Consider the following 21,441-nt stretch of genomic DNA (forward strand, 5'->3'; position numbering starts at 1 on the left):
CTCGTGCCGGTTTGTCATCTTTTTTAACCTATGTGTAGTCCCATGAATATATGGAACAACCACGAACGGTCTTCTTTTCTTTTTTTGCTGTGTGGAAGGGTCGTTGCGTCCGCAAGTCGTCTTGATGGTGCTGCAAATTCTTTCGCACACGGAGGCAATTACATGTCGTGGGTAGCCCGCGTCTTCGAGTCTGTATATTTGCAACTCAAAGCTTCATGATATCTGATACTCACAAGATTTCTTCAGGCTAGAAAACAGGGCTGTGACAGCTACTGCCTGCTTAACAGTTTTTGAGTGCTGCAACGAGAAGAGGAAAAATCCTTTGCCTGTACGGGCTTGGTATCTCCAGCAAACATGATCTGCTCTGAACTCCAAAACCAAATCAAGAAACTTGATGGTCTTTCTGACTGGAAGCTCATGCGTGAAAGTGAGCCTCATGCATGACTGCTGAAATCTCCTCAGGATGTTGTTGAGGCACCCGTCGATATGATTGTTGATTTCTGTAGTCCATAAAATGAATAAATCATCTACATACCTAATATCACTGCAATTCTTGGATCTTTAATGCTTTCTTGGATGACACGCCCGCACGCTCCGAGAAAAACTTCACACAGACCTGGGGCAACTTGGGATCCTGTGCACACGCCGCTTCTCTGCACGTAGTGGCGATCTTGAAAGGCCACCACCATGGCTGATAGGTAATAGCCCAAAAGTTCTAAGAAGGTATCCACTTGCATCCCTGCCGCATTCTGGAATGACGTAAGGCCTTGGTCTTCTATGTTTGACCGAAAAACTTGTAGTAGACGTGCTTGCGGGATGAATTAGTACATGTCTTGAACGTCCATGGAAAACCCAGAAACGATTATGTTCCCCTTTTCTTTAAGAAAAGAAAGCAGAAAAGATGCAAGTGGATACCTTCTTAGAACTTTTGAGCTATTACCTACCAGCCACGGTGGTGGCCTACCAAGATCGCCACTACGTGCAGAGAAGCGGCGTGTGCATAGGATCCCAAGTGGCCCCACATCTGTGTGAAGTTTTTCTCGGAGCGTGCGGGGGTGCCATCCAAGAAAGCATTAAAGATTCAAGAATCGCGGCGATATTTAGGTATGTAGATGATTTCCTCATTTTATGCACTACAGAAGTTGACGATCATATCGACGGGTGCCTCAACAACATCCTGAGGAGTTTTCAGCAGTCATGCATGGGGCTCACTTTCACGCATGAGCTTGCAGTCACGAAGACCATCAAGTTTCTTGATTTGGTTTTGGAGTGCAGAGCAGATCATGTTTGCTAGAGATACCAAGCCCGTTCAGGCAAAGGGTTTCTCCCCTTCTCGTTGCAGCATTCAAATACTGTTAAGCAGGCAGTAGCTGTCAAAGCCCTGTTTTCTAGCTTGAAGAAATCTTGTGAGCATCAGATCTCCCGAAGCTTTCAGTTGCAAATATTCAGACTCGAAGACGCGGGCTACCCACGACATGTAATTGCCTCCGTGTGCGAAAAAATTAGCAGCACCATCAAGACGACTTGCGGACGCAACGACTCTTCCACACGGCAAAAGAAGAAAAGACGACCGTTTGTGGTTGTCCCATATATTCATGGGATTTCACATTGGTTAAAAAAGATGGCAAATCGGCACGAGGTACAAGTGCTGTGTTCGGCGCCCAATAAGGCCTATTCATTGCGCCGCAAGGTCAATCAGGGGCAAACCAGCAACAGCAAGGGGAGTGGCGCCAATCACAGGACCATTTACGCCCAGTGCGACAAAGAGGTTATATTCTGGATACCCCCGACATGCGGCCGCTGTTACATCGACCAGACCAGGCGGTGTATAAATGATAGGACTCGGGAGCATGCCAATAGTTTGAAGAACTTGACGGCAGAAGGTCACTTAGCCCTACATTGCCGTGACTGCAAGTTCAAGGGGAACCTAGACAAAGTTACCATCATGGGGCACCATCCAAACCGGTTTGCACGTGAGTTTTTAGAAGCTCTAAACATACAAGAGAAAGGGGGCATGTGTGTTAGTTCACCATCTGTGACCTTAACCAGAGAAGAGAGGACGTTCTTGCGATGTGGAAGTACCGCCCACAAGTAGGCAGACGAGGAGGATGCCTTAGTTTAAAAATGAGGAAAAAAAGAAAGTGAAGCAAGCTAGGTATGATTGATCCTGGCTGGTCGATGAAGATGAAGTGTTTCATTAAATGCAGTTGGTAGTCCAGCGGTTGAATGCGTCTCTCTCGTCCTCCTTACATTTGTATGCTTGGTTTGTTCAGCTGGTGTCACCTAAATATGTGTAACCAACGTGCTCAACTCTTTCCCGTGGTTCTTTTAAGAACGACTCGAAGCTCGTGGGAAACTCAGGGGCGCGCCAATGTTACCACTTGTGAAGCAAGTGCAAAGCCAGTAGCCGCGGAACGCGGATGATTATATTATCGCGTTCCACAACTGCTAGCTTTGTGCCTGCTTCACGAGTAGTAACTTTGGCGCGCCGCTGAGTTGCCCACGAGCTTCATGTCGTTCTAAAGAGAGTTGATTTAGTGGTTTTCGATAACCCTCTCTAAGTTTCAAAATAGAATTATATGTTTGTTTTTATTATTAAATGTTAATTAACAAATTTTATTTAATTACCCGACTTATCGCAAAGATCACCCACCTACATAATGTCCCCCTGACCGTATAACTCACCTGCACAAACCGCATTAGTGCATCTTTTACGGATTTTTCGTAGTAAACATGTTGCGAATAAAAAAATTCCATATATATATATATATATATTGTTACAGGCTCATTGGATTCAACTATAGTTCCGGCTGACGGAATGCCACATAGCGTTCACAAGGGCACCATTCTACTCCTCGTCTTCCTTTTCGTCTGCATCTAACACTCTCTTCCTCCCCCTTAAAAGAGTGACGTCGGACGAAGACGTGCGTTTCCTGGAACCAGGGGTGATGCCAGAACGTTCACTGCTGCTCCAGTGTGAAGAAGAGCTTCTTGGTATCTAATAAATTCAATCCAAACAGTAAATTTTGGAACCGACGATTGAATGCTTGCCACTGATGTCAGGGAAAGTTTTCTGGGGGTAACTGAAGAAAGCAGCGTGCTCGCTCCACCGTTAACCTTGGAAGCTTGATCACTGGCCTCAGACCGGGCTGGTTGTTGTGGAAGATTGTATTTCTTTCTACCGGCACAACGACTAGGCCTTTGTGGCGCCGAAGATAAGGCGGAAAGTGGTGATAATGGCTCTTGTAGATGCCTAGCCCTCTGCATGAACTCTGTGACCCTTTGAGCGGTTGCCACTTTTAGCGCTTAATCCAGGGCATCTTTGACGTTTGTAGGTCATGAAAGACGTACAAATACTTCAAATTCTGGATCAGCTATTGCGTCTACAAAATCGGAGGTGCCAATCTTATCGTTTGCGTCTGTTGGTGCTCCAGGATGTGCCTTGACAATCAAGCGCTGGATGTCGGCAGCCAGCTCCTGAAAGGTTTCGTGAGAGCGCTGACGGCGTAAACTTAATTCCGAGCTGTGCACTTGCTGGAGATGTCTATCTCGAAAACATCGCTCCAGTGCTTCACTTAGAGCCAGAATGATAGGCGGATACCATCGAATTGGTATAGCACGTCTAGAGCTGGTCCTTGCAACTGGGAGATGAGCGCGTGAACTTTGTCGTCTTGCATCCAGCCGTTGGCTTGTGGAAAAATTGGTACAGATAAAGATTAACTGGTACGCTGCCGTCGAAAGGTTTTAACTGCAGTGACAAATTTGTCCTTGCATGGGTACCTCGGTTCACATTCGTCAAGGGGCTAACTGTTGAAACGATCTCACCTCCATCCAGAGCCGGTGGACAGGTGTTGAGGTCATTTACAGAAAACCCAACAGCGGCACTTTGTGGCCTATTTATGTCACTCAAAAAAATGAAAGCCGTTTACAAGTCCCTGTAACACCGAAAGAGAGCGCAGCTCTTGAGGAGGAGGAGGGGAAGGAACGGAGAGGAGGCTATGCCCCTCCTCTTCTCCTGCTCGCCTCCGATTTAGAGGAAAATTTTACGCTAAAATTAGCGGGAAAATTTACCCATAATGCACCTCGCGGTTACGCCGACGCCGACGGCGACGCCGACGCCGCTCATGCCGGAAACGGGCGCCTAAGAGCTGCGCTCTAAAAACATTCAAGCCAGTTCAAAGGCGTTCCAGCGGCGTTCGAACGCTCATGAAGAAGCCATTTTGAGCTGCTCGCTGCGAAGTGTTGCGGGAGTGCGACGAACGTGCAGTGGATTCACCGTCAAAATTTAGAAGTGATCCCACCGCTGACACCAAAATGTTACAGGCTCACTGGAGTCAACTTCCGTTCCGGCTGACGAAATGCCACTTAACGTTCACAAAAACATCATTTTACTCCTCGTGTTTATCTTCGTCTGCCTTTAACAATATATATATATATATATATATATATATATATATATACACTGGGTGTTCATTTTTAATTCGAACAGATTTATTTAAAAAAAGCCGTGAAAGTTAGTTATGCTGCTTGTGGAGGTCAGTTATACGGTCAGGGGGACATATTATAGGGGGCTAATCGTAACGATCAGTTGGCTAATTAACTAAAATTCGATAATTAACTTTTTAATTAATGAAAATAGACATATGGTTCCAATTAGAAACTTGTTCAACGTCATCGAAAAGCACTAAATCAGTCATTTTCAGAAAGACTATGAGCGCGTGAGAAGCGTACTAGTGCACTAAAGTTACCACTCGTGGAGCAGGTACAAAGCTAGCGGTTGCGGTAAGGCGCCCGCGCGATTTTTCCGTCTCTTATCTAGCCCCAGCCTTGTACCTACTCCACGAGTCGTAACTTTAGTGCATTGCTACGCTTCTCACGCGCTCAAAGTCTTTTTGCAAATGTCTGATTTAGTGGTTTTTGGTTACGCTGTGCAAGTTACTAATTGGAACCATATGTCTATTTTCATTAAAAAGTTATTGACGAATATTAATTAATTAGCCAACTGATCGTTACGATTAGCCCCCTATACTATGTCCCCCTGGCCGTATAACTCACCTGCACAAACCGTATCAGTGCATCTTTTACGGATTTTTTAAAATATGTCTGTTCGAATTATATATATGTATATATATATATATATATATATATATATATATATACAACGGGCATGGTGCCGGGAGGCCGAAGGCGTGGGTATATAACTGAGAAGAAAAAGCCCTTAGTGAAAACAGCAACAGCGGACGATTTATTCTTCGACGTTTCGGCCGGAGTCCGGCCTTCGTCAGGAAGACGAAGGCCTGACGAAGGCCAGACTCCAGCCGAAACGTCGAAGAATAAATCATCTGTTGTTACTGTTTTCACTACGGGATTTTTCTTCTCAGTTATATAACTCTTCCTGACGAAGGCCGGACTCCGCCGAAACGTCGAAGAATAAATCGTCCGTTGTTGCTGTTTTCACTAAGGGTTCTTTCTTCTCAGTTATATGAGGTCGTCTTCCTGACGAAGGCCGGACTCCGGCCGTAACGTCGAAGAATAAATCGTCCGTTGTTGCTGTTTTCACTAAGGTTGTTTTCTTCTCAGTCATATATATATATCTATATATATATATACATATATATATATATATGTGTGTGTGTGTGTGTGTGTGTGTGTTTTTAAGCTTTACATATTAGTTTTAAAAAAATCCGCGAAAGTTACACTTATGCCGTTTGTGCAGAGTAGGTATACGGCCAAGGGGACAATATGTGGGCGGCTAATTTTTGCGATAAGTCGGGTAATTAATTCAAATTCGTAAATGAGCGTTTTCATTAGTGAAAACTGACATATGGTTCTAATTCAAAACGTATTGAGCGTCATCGAAAACCATTAAATCAACTCTTTTTTAGAACGACTGGAACTTCATGGGAAACTCGGTGGCGCGTCAAAGTTACCACTCGTGATAAGATTATCATCGCGTTCCACCACTGGTAGCTTGGCGCCTGCTTCACGAGTGGTAACTTTGGTGACCTCGGGACGTTGACGAATACCTACTACGGTCGCAATCCCCGGGACCGTCTCCCAGCCGCGGTTTCAAATCGCCGTCTCGCCATCGCCCAGCATTGCCTCTATGCAGATCCCGCCGTTGGATCTTGTCTGCCATGTCCCACCAGGAAACATGAGCGCGACGACCCCTGTATGTTGCGTTGCTCCAGATCTACGACGTAAACAGCCTCCAAGGACGGCGGAGACATCCCACTCTAGCTACGGCAAGCATCAGAACGACGATTCTGCAACTGTGCCTAACAACATAAACGTTGCCATCAGCAGCCACGACGCGTCGGCGCTTTTGGACACCGGAGCAGGTTACTACGTTTCGAGGGGAATATCTCTGGCTGCCTTAGGAAAGTCACGATGCCTGAGACGGTCCGCAAATACGCATCGCCGGAAGACACCTTATCACGACTGTTGAGACCCGGACTGCTCGCGTCGAAATTCACGAAGAGACCTGCCCAGTTCAGTTCGTCGTCCTTCAGGACTGTGCGACAGACGTCATCCCCGAGATGGACTTTCTGTGTGAGTACAGGGTCATGATCACTTTTGGAGCGAACAGGTTGACGCTTCGAAAGCCCGTCCTACTTCTGTAGGGATCCAAAACGACGCCAGCAGCCGTCCGAGTCATTGCGGACTACGTGAACCTGCCGCCGCGGTCAAGTCTCTTTGTGCCGGTCGTGACCGATGCAGTCGCCTTCGGGGAAGTTCTTGTGAAAGGCAACGTTACACTGCTTCTCGGAAGAGGAATAGGCGTCACAAGGAGCCTAACAGAGCTGCAGAATAGACGCTCGGCTGTCCTCGTGACGAACTTTCGACAAGAAGCTCAGCACCTCACAAAAGGTGGCGCTGTAGGACACGTCGAGGAGCTCCGGAACGCCGCCGAATTCGCCGCGATCTACGATAAGCCCTCGCTATCTCAGCAGTACAGTACACCGCCGCCAAAGCTCGACGTTATCCCCAAGCTAAGTACCACGGAAAGACGAAAGCTCAAAGACCTCCTCTTTGAATTCAGCCACTGCTTTGCGACGACGTCAGAAGTGTGCCCGACAACAGTTGCCAAACATCGCACCGCTACCAACGAGGGTGCGCACCCTGTGAATCGGCCGCCGTACCGGGTCTCCCCAATGGAAAGAGTGGCCATTCATGAACAAGTCCAAGAAATGCTCAACGAAGACATCATCCAGCCTTCAAGCAGCCCGTGAGCCTCTTCCGTCGTACTGGTGCAAAAGGACGGAACGCTTCGATTCTGCATAGATTACTGGAGGCCCAGCGCTGTGACAATGAAAAGAAGTGTATTCGCTCCCCCGCATTGACGACACACTGGACCCGCTGCGCCACTCCCGATACTTTTCGTCGGTGGACCTCAAGAGTGGCCAAGGGCATGTCGAGGTTGACGAACGGGACCGAGAAAAAACTGTCTTCGTCAAGCCGGATGTACTGTACGAGTTTTAGGTGATGTCCTTTGGACTGTGCACGGCGCCGGCAACGTTTCATCGTGTTATAGACACCATACTGGCAGCCCTCAAATGGCAGAGCTGTTTTGTTTACACTGACAAAGTCGTGGTATTCTGGGCCAACTTCTACGAGCACTTGCGGCGCTTTGGGGCCATTCTTCAAGCAGTCAGGACCGCCGGACTCGCCCTCAAGCCGATGAAGTGCCGGTTCGAAAACCGCCGGACTCACTCTAAAGCCGACGAAGTACCGGTTAGCCTACGGCGAAATGAAGTTCCTATGTCCCGTTGTGAGCAACGAAGATGTTTGTCCTGACCCTGAGAGCACTCGCGTCGTAGCGGCATTTCCTCCGCCCACCGACAAAAATGCCGGCTGAAGATTCCTGGTGCTTTGTGCGTAATGCCAGCGGTTCGTGGGGGATTTCACCAAGCTTTCTGCGTCGCTCACGCACCTCACTAAAGACGCCTTTAACTTCAGTTGAGAAGAACAACAACAGGTATTCGACGAGCTAAAGCGACAACTCCTATCGCCACCGATTCTTGGCCACTTCGACCAGTCAGCCGAAACAGAAGTTCACATGTACCCCAGCAATAGAGGAATTGGCTCAGTACTGGTTCAACGACAGGAGGGTACAGACTGCGTGATCGCCTACGCCAGTCGGACGTTGTCGAACGTGGAAAAAAAAATGACTCGACGAGCGAGAAGGAATGGTTTGCCAATATCTGGACGATCACGAAATTTCGCCCGTACTTATACGGGAGCCCTTTTCGAGTGGTTATCAACCCCCACTTGCTATACAGGTTAGCGAGCCTGAAGGACCCATCGGGACGCCTCGCCCCGATAGAGACTGCGATTTTAAAAGTACGACGTGACCGTGGTCTACGAGTCAAGCCGAACGCACAGCGACGCCGACTGCCTGTCCAGAGCCCCCGTCGAGTCAGGTACCGGCCGCGCCGTAGACGACGACGGCGACGATCCCTTTTTTTGGCGAAGTGAGCGTTAACAGCATGACAACGCCCCAGCGGGACGATCCTGAGCTGCGCGTGCTGATCGACCACTTGGAGGAACGAGGGGGTATCATTCCTCGCGTTTTCTCACGTGCCCTGCCAAGATTTGCCGTCCGGAGAGGTATTCTCTACGCATAGAACTTCGGGGACAGCAGCTCCACGTGGCTCCTGCTAATTGCTGCTATCATCGAGAAGAGATCTCCCAAGCCTTCCACGACAACCCGACATCAGGTCACCTTGGCTACAGCAGGACCCTCGCAAGGATCCGAAAGTAGTACTACTGGTCCAAGCTCTCGATGACTGTTTACCTTTACAGACGCTCGTGCCACGAGTGCCAGCGACGGAAGAAGCCGCCACCGAAGCCGTCAGGCCTCCTTCAGCCGATCACGTGTCCGACTAGGATATTCAAATGAATTTACTCAAATTTTTCCTGCCGTTGAGGCAGCGAAACCATTGGATAATCGTGGCAAATGATTATCTTACCCGGTACGCTGAGACAAAAATACTCCCGTCGGGAACCGCTGTAGAAGTAGCCAAGTTCTTCGTCGAGTCCATCATCCTCTGACATGGCGCTCACAAGTCCTGATTACGGACCGAGCCTCATCGTTCAGAAAACAACTGACACAACATATACTCCGCCTGAGCCACTCCGCCACCGTCGAACAACGGCATACCACCCGCAGACCAATGGGCTGACGGAGCGATTAAACAAGACCGCCAACCTGATCTCGATGTACTTGACGCCTAACACAAGACGCGGAATAAGGTGTTGCACAATGTCATGTTTGCGTACAATAGAGCGGTTCAAGAAACCACTGGGATTTCACCATTTCATCTGGAGCATGGCAGTAAGGTGACGGCGATGCTGGACGCCATGCTGCCCCACGACCTGACGGACGACGGCACCGACGCCGGCCAGATGGTCAGCCAACGGGCAGAAGAGGTACGCCCGCAAGCCCGCCTTCAGATAAAGCACCAACAACGTGTCGACGTTGGCCGATAGACTTTCGTCGCCACGACGTGGAGTTCCAGTCCGGAGGCGGGGTGGGGTGTGAACGCCCATACGCCACCGCGGTCTCAGCGAGAAACTGTTGAAACGCTACTTTGGACCCTACAAGGTCATTCGCCGCCTTGGGGACTTGAACTACGAGTTGCTCCCCTGCGGAACCCGATCATCAGGACTCCGCAAGCCACGATCAGAAGTGGACCACGTAGTTCGACTCAAACCGTTCTATGCGCTTTAGCATTGTGACGCTGTGTGTTATTTTGTCTCTTCCTATTAGTTTTTTTTTGCCACTTTTGCGTTACTTTAGAGTTGCATCGGGACGAGGCACTTTTAAAGTGCTGGGGAGGGGGATATAGCGCGCGCAGAGCCGAAAAAACAACGCTCGGTCGCGGAATTCTAGAAGATTCGCGTTTATGCTTTCTCGGGACGTAACTTTTATTGTTTCATTCTAGTTTCTTGCTTGCGAAAGTGCTTGTGCATTTTCACCCCGAACACTCGATGCTCGGAGCTTCTGTGCCTAATTTTCGTGAAGCCGACGAGTAGATAAGGAGCTGCCCGTGACCTTGCCGAGTCAGTCTCGCTCCCGCTTGCTATAACGCCGCCAAATCGGCACGCGCTTTTCTGCTGTCTCGGCGCGTCTTTTTTTTTATTTTGTTGGACACAGGTTCGCCGATTAGATCTTCATTTTCAATTTACATTTGTCGAGCTCTTTTGCATCCGTGATAATGTGAAGAAGCTATGTTACCTTTCAACAAACGCGCTGCGGGCAGCGCGTGTGTCGCGATGCAAATCTTCGACACCGCGAGGGTCGCTGCAGTCTGCAGACGAAAAGAGCAGACGAGTCTTTTTCATCGCAGTTCTGCAGCCCTTCGCTTTCTCCCGGCAAAATTCTGCTTCCAGCAACCATAGCCACGGTTTGTTTGGAGCGGAGCGCCATGTTTTGACGTCATCACTAACGGTGTCGATTTGTCGTACACACACACGGCATTTCATGCGTGCCTGGCGGGGCCAACATTTCTAATTTTCGTTCAAGCTGCAAGGTGGTTCGTGGTTATCGCATAATAATAACTCGGAGCGACGCCGAACCCACTGCGGTAAAGTTCGGGATTAATTTATGGTGCGTCATGTAGCTTTTAAGATTCTAGGGAGCTAAATATCATCTACGCTTGCACCGCGACTAACTTCTTGCGAGTGCGGATCTTGCGATCCTTCCCTCTAGCAAAACTCACATGAAATAAATATTAGGCAGTTTTTTGTAGATTGTTCCGAAACCTCCGCTAAGCGCTCTTTGCTAGCGTACATTCCTAGCGAAAAATGCTCTTGTTCATTGGGAAATAGTTTCGCAGTTCGGACCACCGTTCTTCGCTAGCAGATGATCCGGAAAGACAGAGTGATGCAACGATCGCTGGAGACAATATATCTCGTCCGCAAAGTGCTTTAACTTATACTTCACGGCAAAATAGAGAGGGGTCATTGAATGTACCGCAGGTGACGCAGAGCGGTGTTCGCACTCATACTGATCGTGATAGTATTAGTAACTTTAGCAATGAGCTAAGAGGTTGTTGATGTTCAGTTGGGGGGGGGGGGGGGGTAGGGTTGCAGTTACCTCTGTCACAACTTGCATTGAGGTGCTTATAGGGAAATAAAAGCGAGCACAGACGGCTCAGTGAGATTTTCCTTTTTTCCCTTTCTAAGAGTGGCAGACGGAAAAAGTGCTTGCATTTGACAGTAACCTATAGTCGTTTTTAAATCACGCTTGACCGCTCCAACCCCGAAATTCTACGTAGTTTTAAACGACTACTACATAGGGCACGGGACGCGCGCTGCGATATAAACAACGAGTTGACAGCATTTTTTTCCGTTTTTCACTGTACCACTCCGGCAACGAACAAAACCTGTTGAATAATGCTTCTGAGACACCGAACGATATATTACCTCTGAAGGTAGCCTAAATGAGGTTTTTCTTAACTTAGGGGTGGAGCCAATGCGTGCGAAGAAACGCATTGAATGCGGTCAAATTAGAAGGGGAGCATCCTCCCTCCTTGGATAGGAGATGTTTCGGTGGCGTCCTCTGAAGATTCCTACCAGTGACGTCGCGACCGCTTCAAAACGAAAAGTTGATGGTGTGCGTCAAAATGAAAGCTAATCTTTTTTTTCTATTGTAGACGTATAGTGAGCGTCGGGCTACTATCGGAAAGGGAGAACGGGAACGCTTTTGCTGGGCGCCTGTTGCCACCAGACCTTTCCCGAAAATCCCACAAAGCATCTCGGCAACCGCACATTGGAGCGCATGGTAGGGGAAAAGGTTCGGCCGTTCCGATGTTCTCTCGGGTAAGCTCACAGGCTCCGTACATAGTGGAATTGGCTCATTTCCTTATTTCTGATCACAGCGAGTTCAGGACACAAAGAAAACAAAGCAAGCAGACCCCAAAGACGTTAAGTAGCTTCTGTTATCGAACCGCATATTTGGCGTTCTGAAATTGCAAAATACTAAACAAGCATAAATCGCTCCGTTTATTTACGACTGTATCCCTTCAAGCGTCGTACATAGGATTGCTCTGTTGTGTCGAAAAGATTATGAGCGGCACTGCGCATTTTCAGAATGCGCTATTGTGATTCTCGACTAGCATGACACATTTTCACAGTGAAAGCATATCTGACTTCATGATAGGGCTTCATTTCTGAATCATTCTCAGCAGCTAGAAGCCAGCATTGGTCTTGATAACCTTAAAAAAAGAAAAAAAAATCACGTATTTATATTGCCTTGTTAATATTTCGTATATTTCAGATCCGAATAAGGGTAACCTATTGTACGGCGTTTTTCCCAAAGGAGGCAGGCTGTGCGTTACCTTCAAAAGTTTATCGCAGTCTTGGACGGTACTTCTTTGGGTAACGAAATAGTCGTGCACTTGGAACTTAAGCAGTCCGTAGTGCCTGATGTTCATGTTCCATAAATCTCTAAATGTGTTCATACCAAGTGCTTTGTTGAGGTCGTCGTATGCTCCAAGGGCATTGCTGGGAGAAATGACATATATGTATGAACTCTAGTTAACACTACTCGATTCAGTTTCCACTTAAAGAACACCGTTTTCAGTTAACAAAATATGCGGGTAAAAATTATTTGAAAATATACCGCCGCTTAACTAGGGCGGTAATTCTTTGCATTATATCCCCAGAACCAACCTCAAACGAAGCAACTCATGCACTCGTTTACAATTTATCTAAAGAAACCAAGCCCCTCACACATACCGGGTGTTTCAGCGAAGGGTTTCAAAAATCCCGTATAAAAGGGTGGCTGAAAAGAAACAAATGAAGCTATTTCCGAATGGACGTCAAGGAATGCAAAAAATACTAATCACCAAAGTAATTACCTAAAATATACTAATATACATTAATTACTGAAAATAAATACGGTTTCGAAAAGAATCTCGATGAGCATCATAGATAACCACTAAATCACCTCATTTTTATAAAAATGTAGTAAGGATGATGCAGCATTTTACAGTGTTCCAAAAAAGAAAAAAGAACGCTCAGTTTGGACCCATGTTAAGGTTTGGGTTGTCCTGTTGGACGGTATCGTTGTGCCCAAGGTCCTGATCCCCAGTCGCCGAGACATGCAACGCGTGTGCGCCGTACTTCCCTCCATCTTACGAGTGAGGCGAGGCGGTGGCTTCGCGCCGTTGCCATCAAAGAGCAGGATGGCAGGCGCAAAGTTCCGCTCCGCTAAGAAATGGGAGCCTAGAGGCGCGTCCAAAGTGATTTTTTTTTTCTTTTCACTGTCGGAAGGCTATCAAATCTGGCCCTTTTCTTTCTAAAATTAATAAATTTAGTGGTGTTCGATGATGCTTGGCAAGTTCCTATTAAAAGCCACAAGTTTATTTTTTTCTGATTGAGAATCTAATTATGACCTGTCTAGTTAATTAGTCTGTTCTGGGCAGTCTTTGACGTCTGTCCTGGCTGGCAGACTCTTTCGGGAAAGGGTTTTTTTTTCAGGGATTTTGAAAAACCTGCGCTGAAACATCCGGTATAAGACCTTTAAGTAAAATACATCTGCATTTCGTTAATATTTTTGCGCTCTTTTTGTCACTGAGAAAGGCTGTTGGGGCTCAAGGACCAGGTTATAACTGAAATTTACAAATTTATTTGTCACTACAAAATGTGCTCGTGCATTATTTGTACACGACGCGAGTATTCCGTTTATGAGCTTGAAAAGCAGTGGACAACCCCAGTAGTGATACTTTTGACCTTAAACGGTTCGAAAGCGTCTGATCAACGTTTTTCACGCCGACAGCTGGCGCGCGGTGGGAGGGATGTGAGCACTTGTCAGGCAAGTTCAGCGGTTTCCAGCCTTTACACCACCGCAGAAGGATTAGCGTTTTCCACAATTTACATCAAAGCATTTAACGACCAACTGTCGTGAAAAACAAACTTATCCGCCTCCAAACCGAAATTGGTTGCACCCTCAAAGCCTAATTTTTTTCCTCCGCCGCGGAGCTAGCGTCAACACGCCGCATCGCAAGAGCCTGGTGCTTTTGTACCGTGATGCGTATGCCGAGGAGGAACCCTCGGGTATTATCTCTCGTGTGAATACTCCTCTAAGCGCCGGATTATGTCACAAGCCGGTGAAACCGGAAAGCTTTATAAGGCTGTCAGTGGAGAAAGTTAACGCCCACGGAATTTCTTCGTTGTCCTTGTACTAGTTTATTCCTTGATTTAAAGAAAGAGAGCTGAACCTTTAAACATTTTTAGCACCAGCATTTCTAGAACAAGAAACTGAATTGGTGTGTAGGTTTGCGATGACCCATAAAGAAACACTGCGCGTGTTGCAATATGGGATGTTAAGGTAACAGCTTCTTGAAATGCGACTTCACGAAACACGGAAAACATATCCAAAGAACGTTTCACATTAAAAATAGATTTCTTGGTGCCATTCCATTGACGAAGAGACATTTACCACGCATCGTCTCAAAGGGGACTAACACTGATTTTCATTTTTTTTTAGAAACAACATATTAAACTTCTGCGGGCTAGAAACCTGCACCCACGAATGCCCTGGTATCCACGTCGAACCAGAATAATACCCGTAGTTAATTCCTATTCCGAACTGGGTGGTTCCGCTGTCGTTCCGGGCGAATTCCAGAAACCACTGCAACCCGACGGAGCTGCGGTCGAGAAAGGAGCCCCTCGCAGATTTGTAGAAGAAGTCCCAGAAAATGATGTCGCAGAGGCCTTCCTTGGGCCGCACTACAGACCGCCTCCAGCCACTCCCAAAGGTGCATAAAATAGTCTTGTTCGGCAGTGTCCCTGCAAAATAAAATGCTACATTAGGAACCAAAGCGAATGAGCGGGTCACTTTTTAAACAAGGGCTCCACCTAACGGGGCCCTAGTTGTGGAGTCCTATGGGCTTAACTGCTCCTAGGCGTCATTTACTGCCAAAGTACTTTTCTTAGCCTTTCTCAAGGCTCTTCCCCGATTCGCCACATAAGCACCAAGGTGCCATAGATGAGCCATAGATGCCGCGTATCAACCGAAGAAGCCGCAGTAAAGCCTAATTCAGGCATTCGTATAAGAATGTACACTGTTAGAAAATTCCATCAATCTACGTGGAAAAACCGAATAGAACATGTCCGATTTTCTGAAAATGCATATAATGTGCTGTTTGTTTTCAAAAACGGGAACTGTACCATATGCATTGAAATGTGCTATTTAAGCAATAAATATGAGCTTATCCGTATCAATAAAAAAGCCTTACAAGATTGCAGTTTATAGTCGGTTCAACTGGTATAAGCGAATTGAACACGCCCAAAAGCGCCGGATATCCAGCAATTTTTATGGAACTCTACCAGATCGCGGAAGTACAGCGCCCGTGAGCCGTGTTACGCCGCGCGCAGGAAGACATCTCTCTCCCGCGCATGCGCAAGCCGCTGCCGGCCAGCGTGGGCCCGCGGGCTGCGGAATGCTGCTACCCGTTCGGAAGGCGAGTTCGACGTTGTTTTCGCGTCGTCAGCGGCGTTCTACGGTGCGTAGACGGCTTCGTTTTCCAAGGTACGTATACGTTAAGTTGTTCCTAACGCAGTGTTAGTTTACTATCTCTAAAGGTGTCGTATATTCCAAGTTTGGGATGCACATCGTGTAGCGTCTCGTCTTTCCAGCCGCATAAAGCTAAGCCTTTTATAGTTCCTGATTTGGGGCGGCATACTGCCCGACCCTACTTAGTAGTTGGGCACAAGGAGAACACGGTTTCCGCAATATTCCCGCATTATTATGCCAAGCCGCTGTCAACATGCGTGACTTCAGCGCGTCGAATTAAACAAGTTCCGCCGCCAACTTCAGCCTCACATGGTTCAAAGTTCAGCGCTTGATCGGGGAGGGGGATGGGGCAATCAGAGAATGAGGGAAGATCGGATTAGAAGACGTGAACATTGGTCAGTTATGTTTTAAGGAACGACGTATATTCCTAAGGTCGAAAGCGTAATGTATTCTCAATACAGCGTTCGATAAACGGAGCTTGTTTTTAACTTTTTTTTTTTTAATGCGTCTGAAAGCATAGTGGAGCACTGCGTTCCTCAGCTGCTTGACCGTGTGAGCGATCTTGGCAGCTTGCCGAATATGCGGCCAAATAAAGGTGGCACCTGCTTGATGCAGAGAAATAATGCAGGCTTTTGCATCTTAGGAATAGTAACGCATTATCGTGCGATATTTTGTGTCGCCCAGTAAACTTATCCGCGTTGTGACAGTAATCAATCATTGTCTTGCTAATACTCGTGTGTGCGCCGCGGATGCTCCGTCACTCCGAATGTTTTGTGGGCTAAATTGATGCCATTTTTTCGGGACGGATATTTCCGAAATAACTTGGGCTACTGATAGACGAATCGAATATACTTCGAAATTACCCCGGTCGAGTCGAAACCTCTGTTGTAATAGGTGGTATTCACCGGACGCCACATTGGAGCTCTCTGAACGCTGCGCATGCTCAGAGTGAACTCCCACTTATGCCTGAGAAGGACACCCTGTCACGATCTTTCTCGAACGTGGACGAAGGGGGCCGAAGCACCCGCCGAGAAGAGACGACACGCACCCTGGTTGTGAGGGTGGACGATGACTGGCCGCGGAGCGGCGTGCGCTCAACGGCGTTTATTGGGCGCGGTGAACAATGTTGCCCGCCGAGCCAGGCGGCCGCAGACGGGCGGACTGGAGGGGGGCGCCACTAACTTGTTACACTCCTCCCCCCCCAGTTTGTTTTTCCTAAAAACAAAATACATGAATAAACACACACGGCCGACACCATCTCGGTGTCTGGTCATGCAAAGTCCCGGCCTGTCGACGATGAAGGTCACCCCGGCGAGTAGCGGTCAGGTTGCCTCCGCTGCCGTGCACTCCGCCTGGGCACTGGTGTCGACGGGCCAGGTGTGGCAACACCGGGCGCTGCCTGAACCGGTCGCGCTCCACCCGGTGGAGCTGCAGGGACCGGATTTGTGAGTGGCACTGGTGCCACAGGAGTGGCGACGCTTGTCGCCTCCGGGGTGGATGGCGCTCCGCCAGCCGCTACTTGTGCTGTTGTTGGGCCCCCTGCAGGCTGGTCCTCTGAAGCGACGGCCGAGGGTGGAAGCCAGGTCCCGAGGCGAGGCCTGACATGGTCGGCGTGCCGGTGCCAGGTGGTCCCGTCGGGCATGCGGACGAGCAGCGACGAGGCACTCGCTGGTGAAACCACACGCCCGGCAGACCAGGGTGGGCTAGGACGGAAGTTCCTGGCGTACACCGACGCTCCCGGCTCCGGCAAAGGCCCGGGACGGCGCCCTCGGTCAGCAGCCAGCTTCTGCTTCAGCTGCTTCAGGAGCGCCGAGGACCGGAGGTCTGGGTGCAAGACGTCCAAGGGTGTCTTGACCATCCGGCCCAGCAGAAGCTCGCAGGGGGCACGGCCAGTGACCTCATGCGGTGTGGTCCGGTACTGAAATAGTACCCGGGCCACCTGAGTACGGAAATCCCCGGGCTGGCTCTTCTTGAGCTTGTCCTTGATGGTCTGTACCACCCGCTCTGCAGCACCATTGGAAGCGGGGTGGTACGGCGGAACCAGCATCCGGCGGATCCCATTCCTCTGCAGCCAGTCCAGGTACTCGGCGCTAGCGAAAGCGGGACCATTGTCGGACACAATGATGTCCGGCAATCCCTGCGCCGCGAAGACCTGCCGCAGAGCCGCGATGGTCGCGCTTGCCGAGGGACTGGTGACTGGCAGTGCCTCCACCCACTTGGAGAAGGCGTCCACTACCACCAGGAAGTAGTGGCCCTTGAAGGGCCCCGCATAGTCCACGTGCAGGCGGGACCAGGGCCTCTGTGGGAACGGCCAGGCGGTGATCACCAAGTGGCGCGAGGCTCGCTGGTTCTCCTGGCAGACATGGCAGCCTTGCACCTGGTGCACGATGTCCTGGTCCAGGCCAGGCCACTAAACGTGCGACCGTGCCACCATTTTGGTCTTTTCAATGCCAGGATGCCCCGCGTGCAGCAACTGCAGCACCTTGGCCCGCAGACTTTGTGGAATCACCACCCTGGAACCCCACAGGAGGCAGCCCTGCTCCAAGCTCAGCTCGGCGGTCTTGTGGCTGAACGCCTGGTGACGCAGCTCCTCCCCTCGGGCAACCGTCTTGACCACCTGAGACAGGACCGGGTCCCGGCTGGTCGCCTGCGCCACCACAGTCCTGGTCAGCACCCCCGGGTAGGCCCGCTCCAGCAGGAAAACGTCAGCTGGCTCTGGAACGGCAGCAGGCACCTCCGGCAGGGGCAGGCGGCTCAGGGCGCCGGCAGGTCCTAGGTCCTTCTCAGGGCGGTAGACCAGCTTGTACCTGTAGGCCGCCAGCGTCAAGGCCCAGCGTACCACACGAGGCGATGCTTGCACTGGGACTGCCTTGTCAGGTCCCAGCAGCCCCAGCAGCGGCTTGTGGTCCGTGACTGCCTCGAACTGCCGGCCCCACAGGTACTGATGGAAGCGCTGGACCCCGAAGATGAGGGCCAAGCCTTCCTTGTCGAGCTGGCTGTAGCATTGCTCCGCCGCATGTAGTCGACGAGAAGCAAACGCCACAAGGCGTTCCTGACCATCCTGACCCCGGTGCGACAGGACGGCTCCTACCCCGTACGGCGACGCATCCACGGTGAGGACTACAGGCTTGGCCGGGTCGAAGTGCACCAGCACTGGAGCCTTAACGACCAGCTCGTTGCTGCGCTGGAAGGCCAAGTCCTGCTCCTTCTTCCAGGCCCACTGCTGACCGTCACGAAGCAGATGATGCAGCGGCTCCAGATGCGTCGAAAGGTTGGGCAGGAACCTCCTGTAGAAGTTGATGAGGCCGAGGTAGCTCTCAAGCTCCTTCTTGCTCTTGGGCTTCGGCGCCTTGAGCACGGCCTCAATCTTGCGGGGTGCCGGGGCCAGGCCAGCCTGGGAGATGATGTGTCCCAGGTACTCCACGCTGGGGGTTAGGAACACGCACTTGTCCAGCCTCAGCTTGAGACCGGCGTCCTGTAGTCGTGTCAGGACTTTGCGCAGGTTCTGCAGGTGGTCCCCGTCGTCGGTACCGGTAACCAGGATGTCGTCCAAGTACACCGCCACGTGCCTCATGCCCCTGAAGAGGTTGTCCATCTCTCTCTGGAAGATGGCTGGGGCTGAGGCCACGCCGAACGGTAGGCGCGTGTACTGGAAGAGTCCCATGGTAGTCGAAATGGTGACATACTTCCGGGCGGCATGCTGGAGCACCAGCTGCTGGTAGCCATCTCGAAGGTTGAGCTTGGAGAATTTCTGTCCCCCGGACAGAGCCGACCAGAGATCTTCTACCCGAGGCAGCGGGTACTTCTCGACGGTAGCGACGGGGTTGATGGTGACCTTGAAGTCCCCGCAGATCTTGACGCGGCCGTCTTGCTTGAGGACTGGAACGATCGGTGCAGCCCACTCGGAAGACTTGACGGGCACCAGGATTCCCTCTCGCTGCAGCCGTTGCAGCTCCTGGGTGACCCCATCCTTCAGGGCGAACGGCAGCGGACGCGGCTTGAAGAACCGAGGCCGGGCTTCCTCGGGTACATGGATGCCAACCGTCGTGCCGGCGAAGGTGCCCACCCCTGGCTGGAACAGGGACTGGAAGTCGGTCAGGAGGCGCGGGACGTCCTTCACCACTTGCAGCGCAGCTTCTTGGTACTCCGGCAGCCGAACACCCAGCGAGTGAATCCAGTTCCGGCCCAGCAGCGTCGGCGACGACCCCTTGGTTAAGTAAAGGGGAAGGATTGCCTCCCTGTCGCCAAGGCGAACGCTGACTTGGGCCCAACCCTGGACCTGGGAAAGCTGCCCGGAGTAGCTGCGCAGCATGACGTCAGACGCCTCGATGGACACGCCGGGGAAGGTCCGCTTGAACAGCTTCCCGGGCATGACCGACACGCTGGCCCCTGTGTCCAGCTCCATGGTGATGGGGTGGCCGCAGATTTCGACGGACACCAAGTAAGGTGGCACGGACGATGGAGGCTTACTCGTCTGCCACACGTCGAAAATCTGCGGGTCCTCGGCCACGACGTGGACCCTGGCTGAAGACGGGCCCGGGCCTGGTGCCGCTCGTCCCCGCCGCGTTCTCTTGCGACGGCCACCCTGGCCGCGGGCTTGGCTGGAACCCGGGCTTGAACCAGGCTGCTGCTGCTGCTGCTGGCCGCCGCTCGTCCTCCCCCCTCGGCAGACACGTGCGAGGTGCCCAGTTCTCCCGCACGTGAAGCATTGCGCTTGGACGAACTGGCACTGTGAGGGGGAGTGGGCAGCACCGCAGCGGCTGCAGGCACCGCTCCTTGCCGCCATCTTGTTCACCGCCGCTTCCGTCGACGGTGAGCCGGCCGCACGCGCTATCTCGCTGGCGTCCTTCGCTGCTGCTTCCATCGCCAGCGCTGCCTTCACCACGTCGTCCAGCGAGGGGTCGGGGAGCTCCAGGAGTCGCGTTTGCATGGCAGGGTTGTTGATGCCGCAGACGAACCGGTCCCGAAGTAGCGAGTCCAACTGGTCGCCGAAGGCGCAGGTGCTCGCTAACCCTCGTAGCGCAGCGACGAACTGCCCGAGGGTCTCCCCGTCCTGGCGGCTCCGGTTGTTGAAGCGGAACCGCTCCATAAGCGTGGACGGCAACGGGCTCAAGTGCGAGCGCAGCGTGGCGAGCAGCTCACCCAGCGTTTTAACGTGCGGCGTGGCCGGCTTGAGGAGGTCGAGCAGGAGGCTGAAGACTCGGGTCCCGCAGCTGGCCAGGAAGATGTCCCGTTGTTTCGCCTCCGGCGTGTCGTTCGCCCGGAAGAACACGTGGACTTGTTCTTCGTAGACTGGCCAGGCGGACCCATCTCCCTCGAACGGCTCGAGCCTCCCGTTCAGCGGCATGGCGACAGGAGCGGGGCGCGGTGTTGCGACTCTCTCGGCGGCGTGGGCCGAACCGTGCACGTTGGTAGCCTCCAGTGCCACGGTTCCTCATCGCCAGTGTCACGATCTTTCTCGAACGTGGACGAAGGGGGCCGAAGCACCCGCCGAGAGGAGACGACACGCAGCCTGGTTGTGAGGGTGGACGATGACTGGCCGGAGCGGCGTGCGCTCAACGGCGTTTATTGGGCGCGGGGAACAATGTTGCCCGCCAAGCCAGGCGGCCGCAGACGGGCGGACTGGAGGGGGGCGCCACTAACTTGTTACAACCCTTTTTATGTAGATTAATGCTACACGCACGACGTCGTGCAGCTCTACCGGAAGTTGCTGTACGCACGACGCGCGCTAATGTTCTTTCATTGGACGACCCGAATCCTGGCCATAGTGGCAGAGCTTCGTTCTGCCAATCCAAATTACTGCAGAGCCCTCAAACAAATATTTTCGCCCATCATGACCTAACCAACCTCGCAATTCACGAGCTTGCTCGTGAATATGCGACCAGACTCGCGCATTGTGCATGCAGCCTCGCACA

At 51.2% G+C, this 21,441-nt stretch overlaps 1 protein-coding gene across 1 annotated transcript in view; it reads right to left on the reverse strand.

The window, feature by feature from the left end:
• The window catches only part of LOC115316168, a 73,142-nt gene that overhangs the window by 20,261 nt on the left and 31,440 nt on the right, over positions 1-21,441 (reverse strand). The window contains exons 2-3 of the mRNA XM_040222878.1: positions 14,577-14,799; positions 12,345-12,510 (exon numbers count right to left, since the gene is read on the reverse strand). Coding sequence (XP_040078812.1) covers positions 12,345-12,510; positions 14,577-14,799 — 389 coding nt within the window. The remainder of the gene's footprint in view (positions 1-12,344; positions 12,511-14,576; positions 14,800-21,441) is intronic.

Source organism: Ixodes scapularis, unplaced genomic scaffold (genome assembly GCF_016920785.2).
Source record: "Ixodes scapularis isolate PalLabHiFi unplaced genomic scaffold, ASM1692078v2 PGA_scaffold1__304_contigs__length_218370807, whole genome shotgun sequence".
Lineage (NCBI taxonomy): Eukaryota > Metazoa > Arthropoda > Arachnida > Ixodida > Ixodidae > Ixodes > Ixodes scapularis.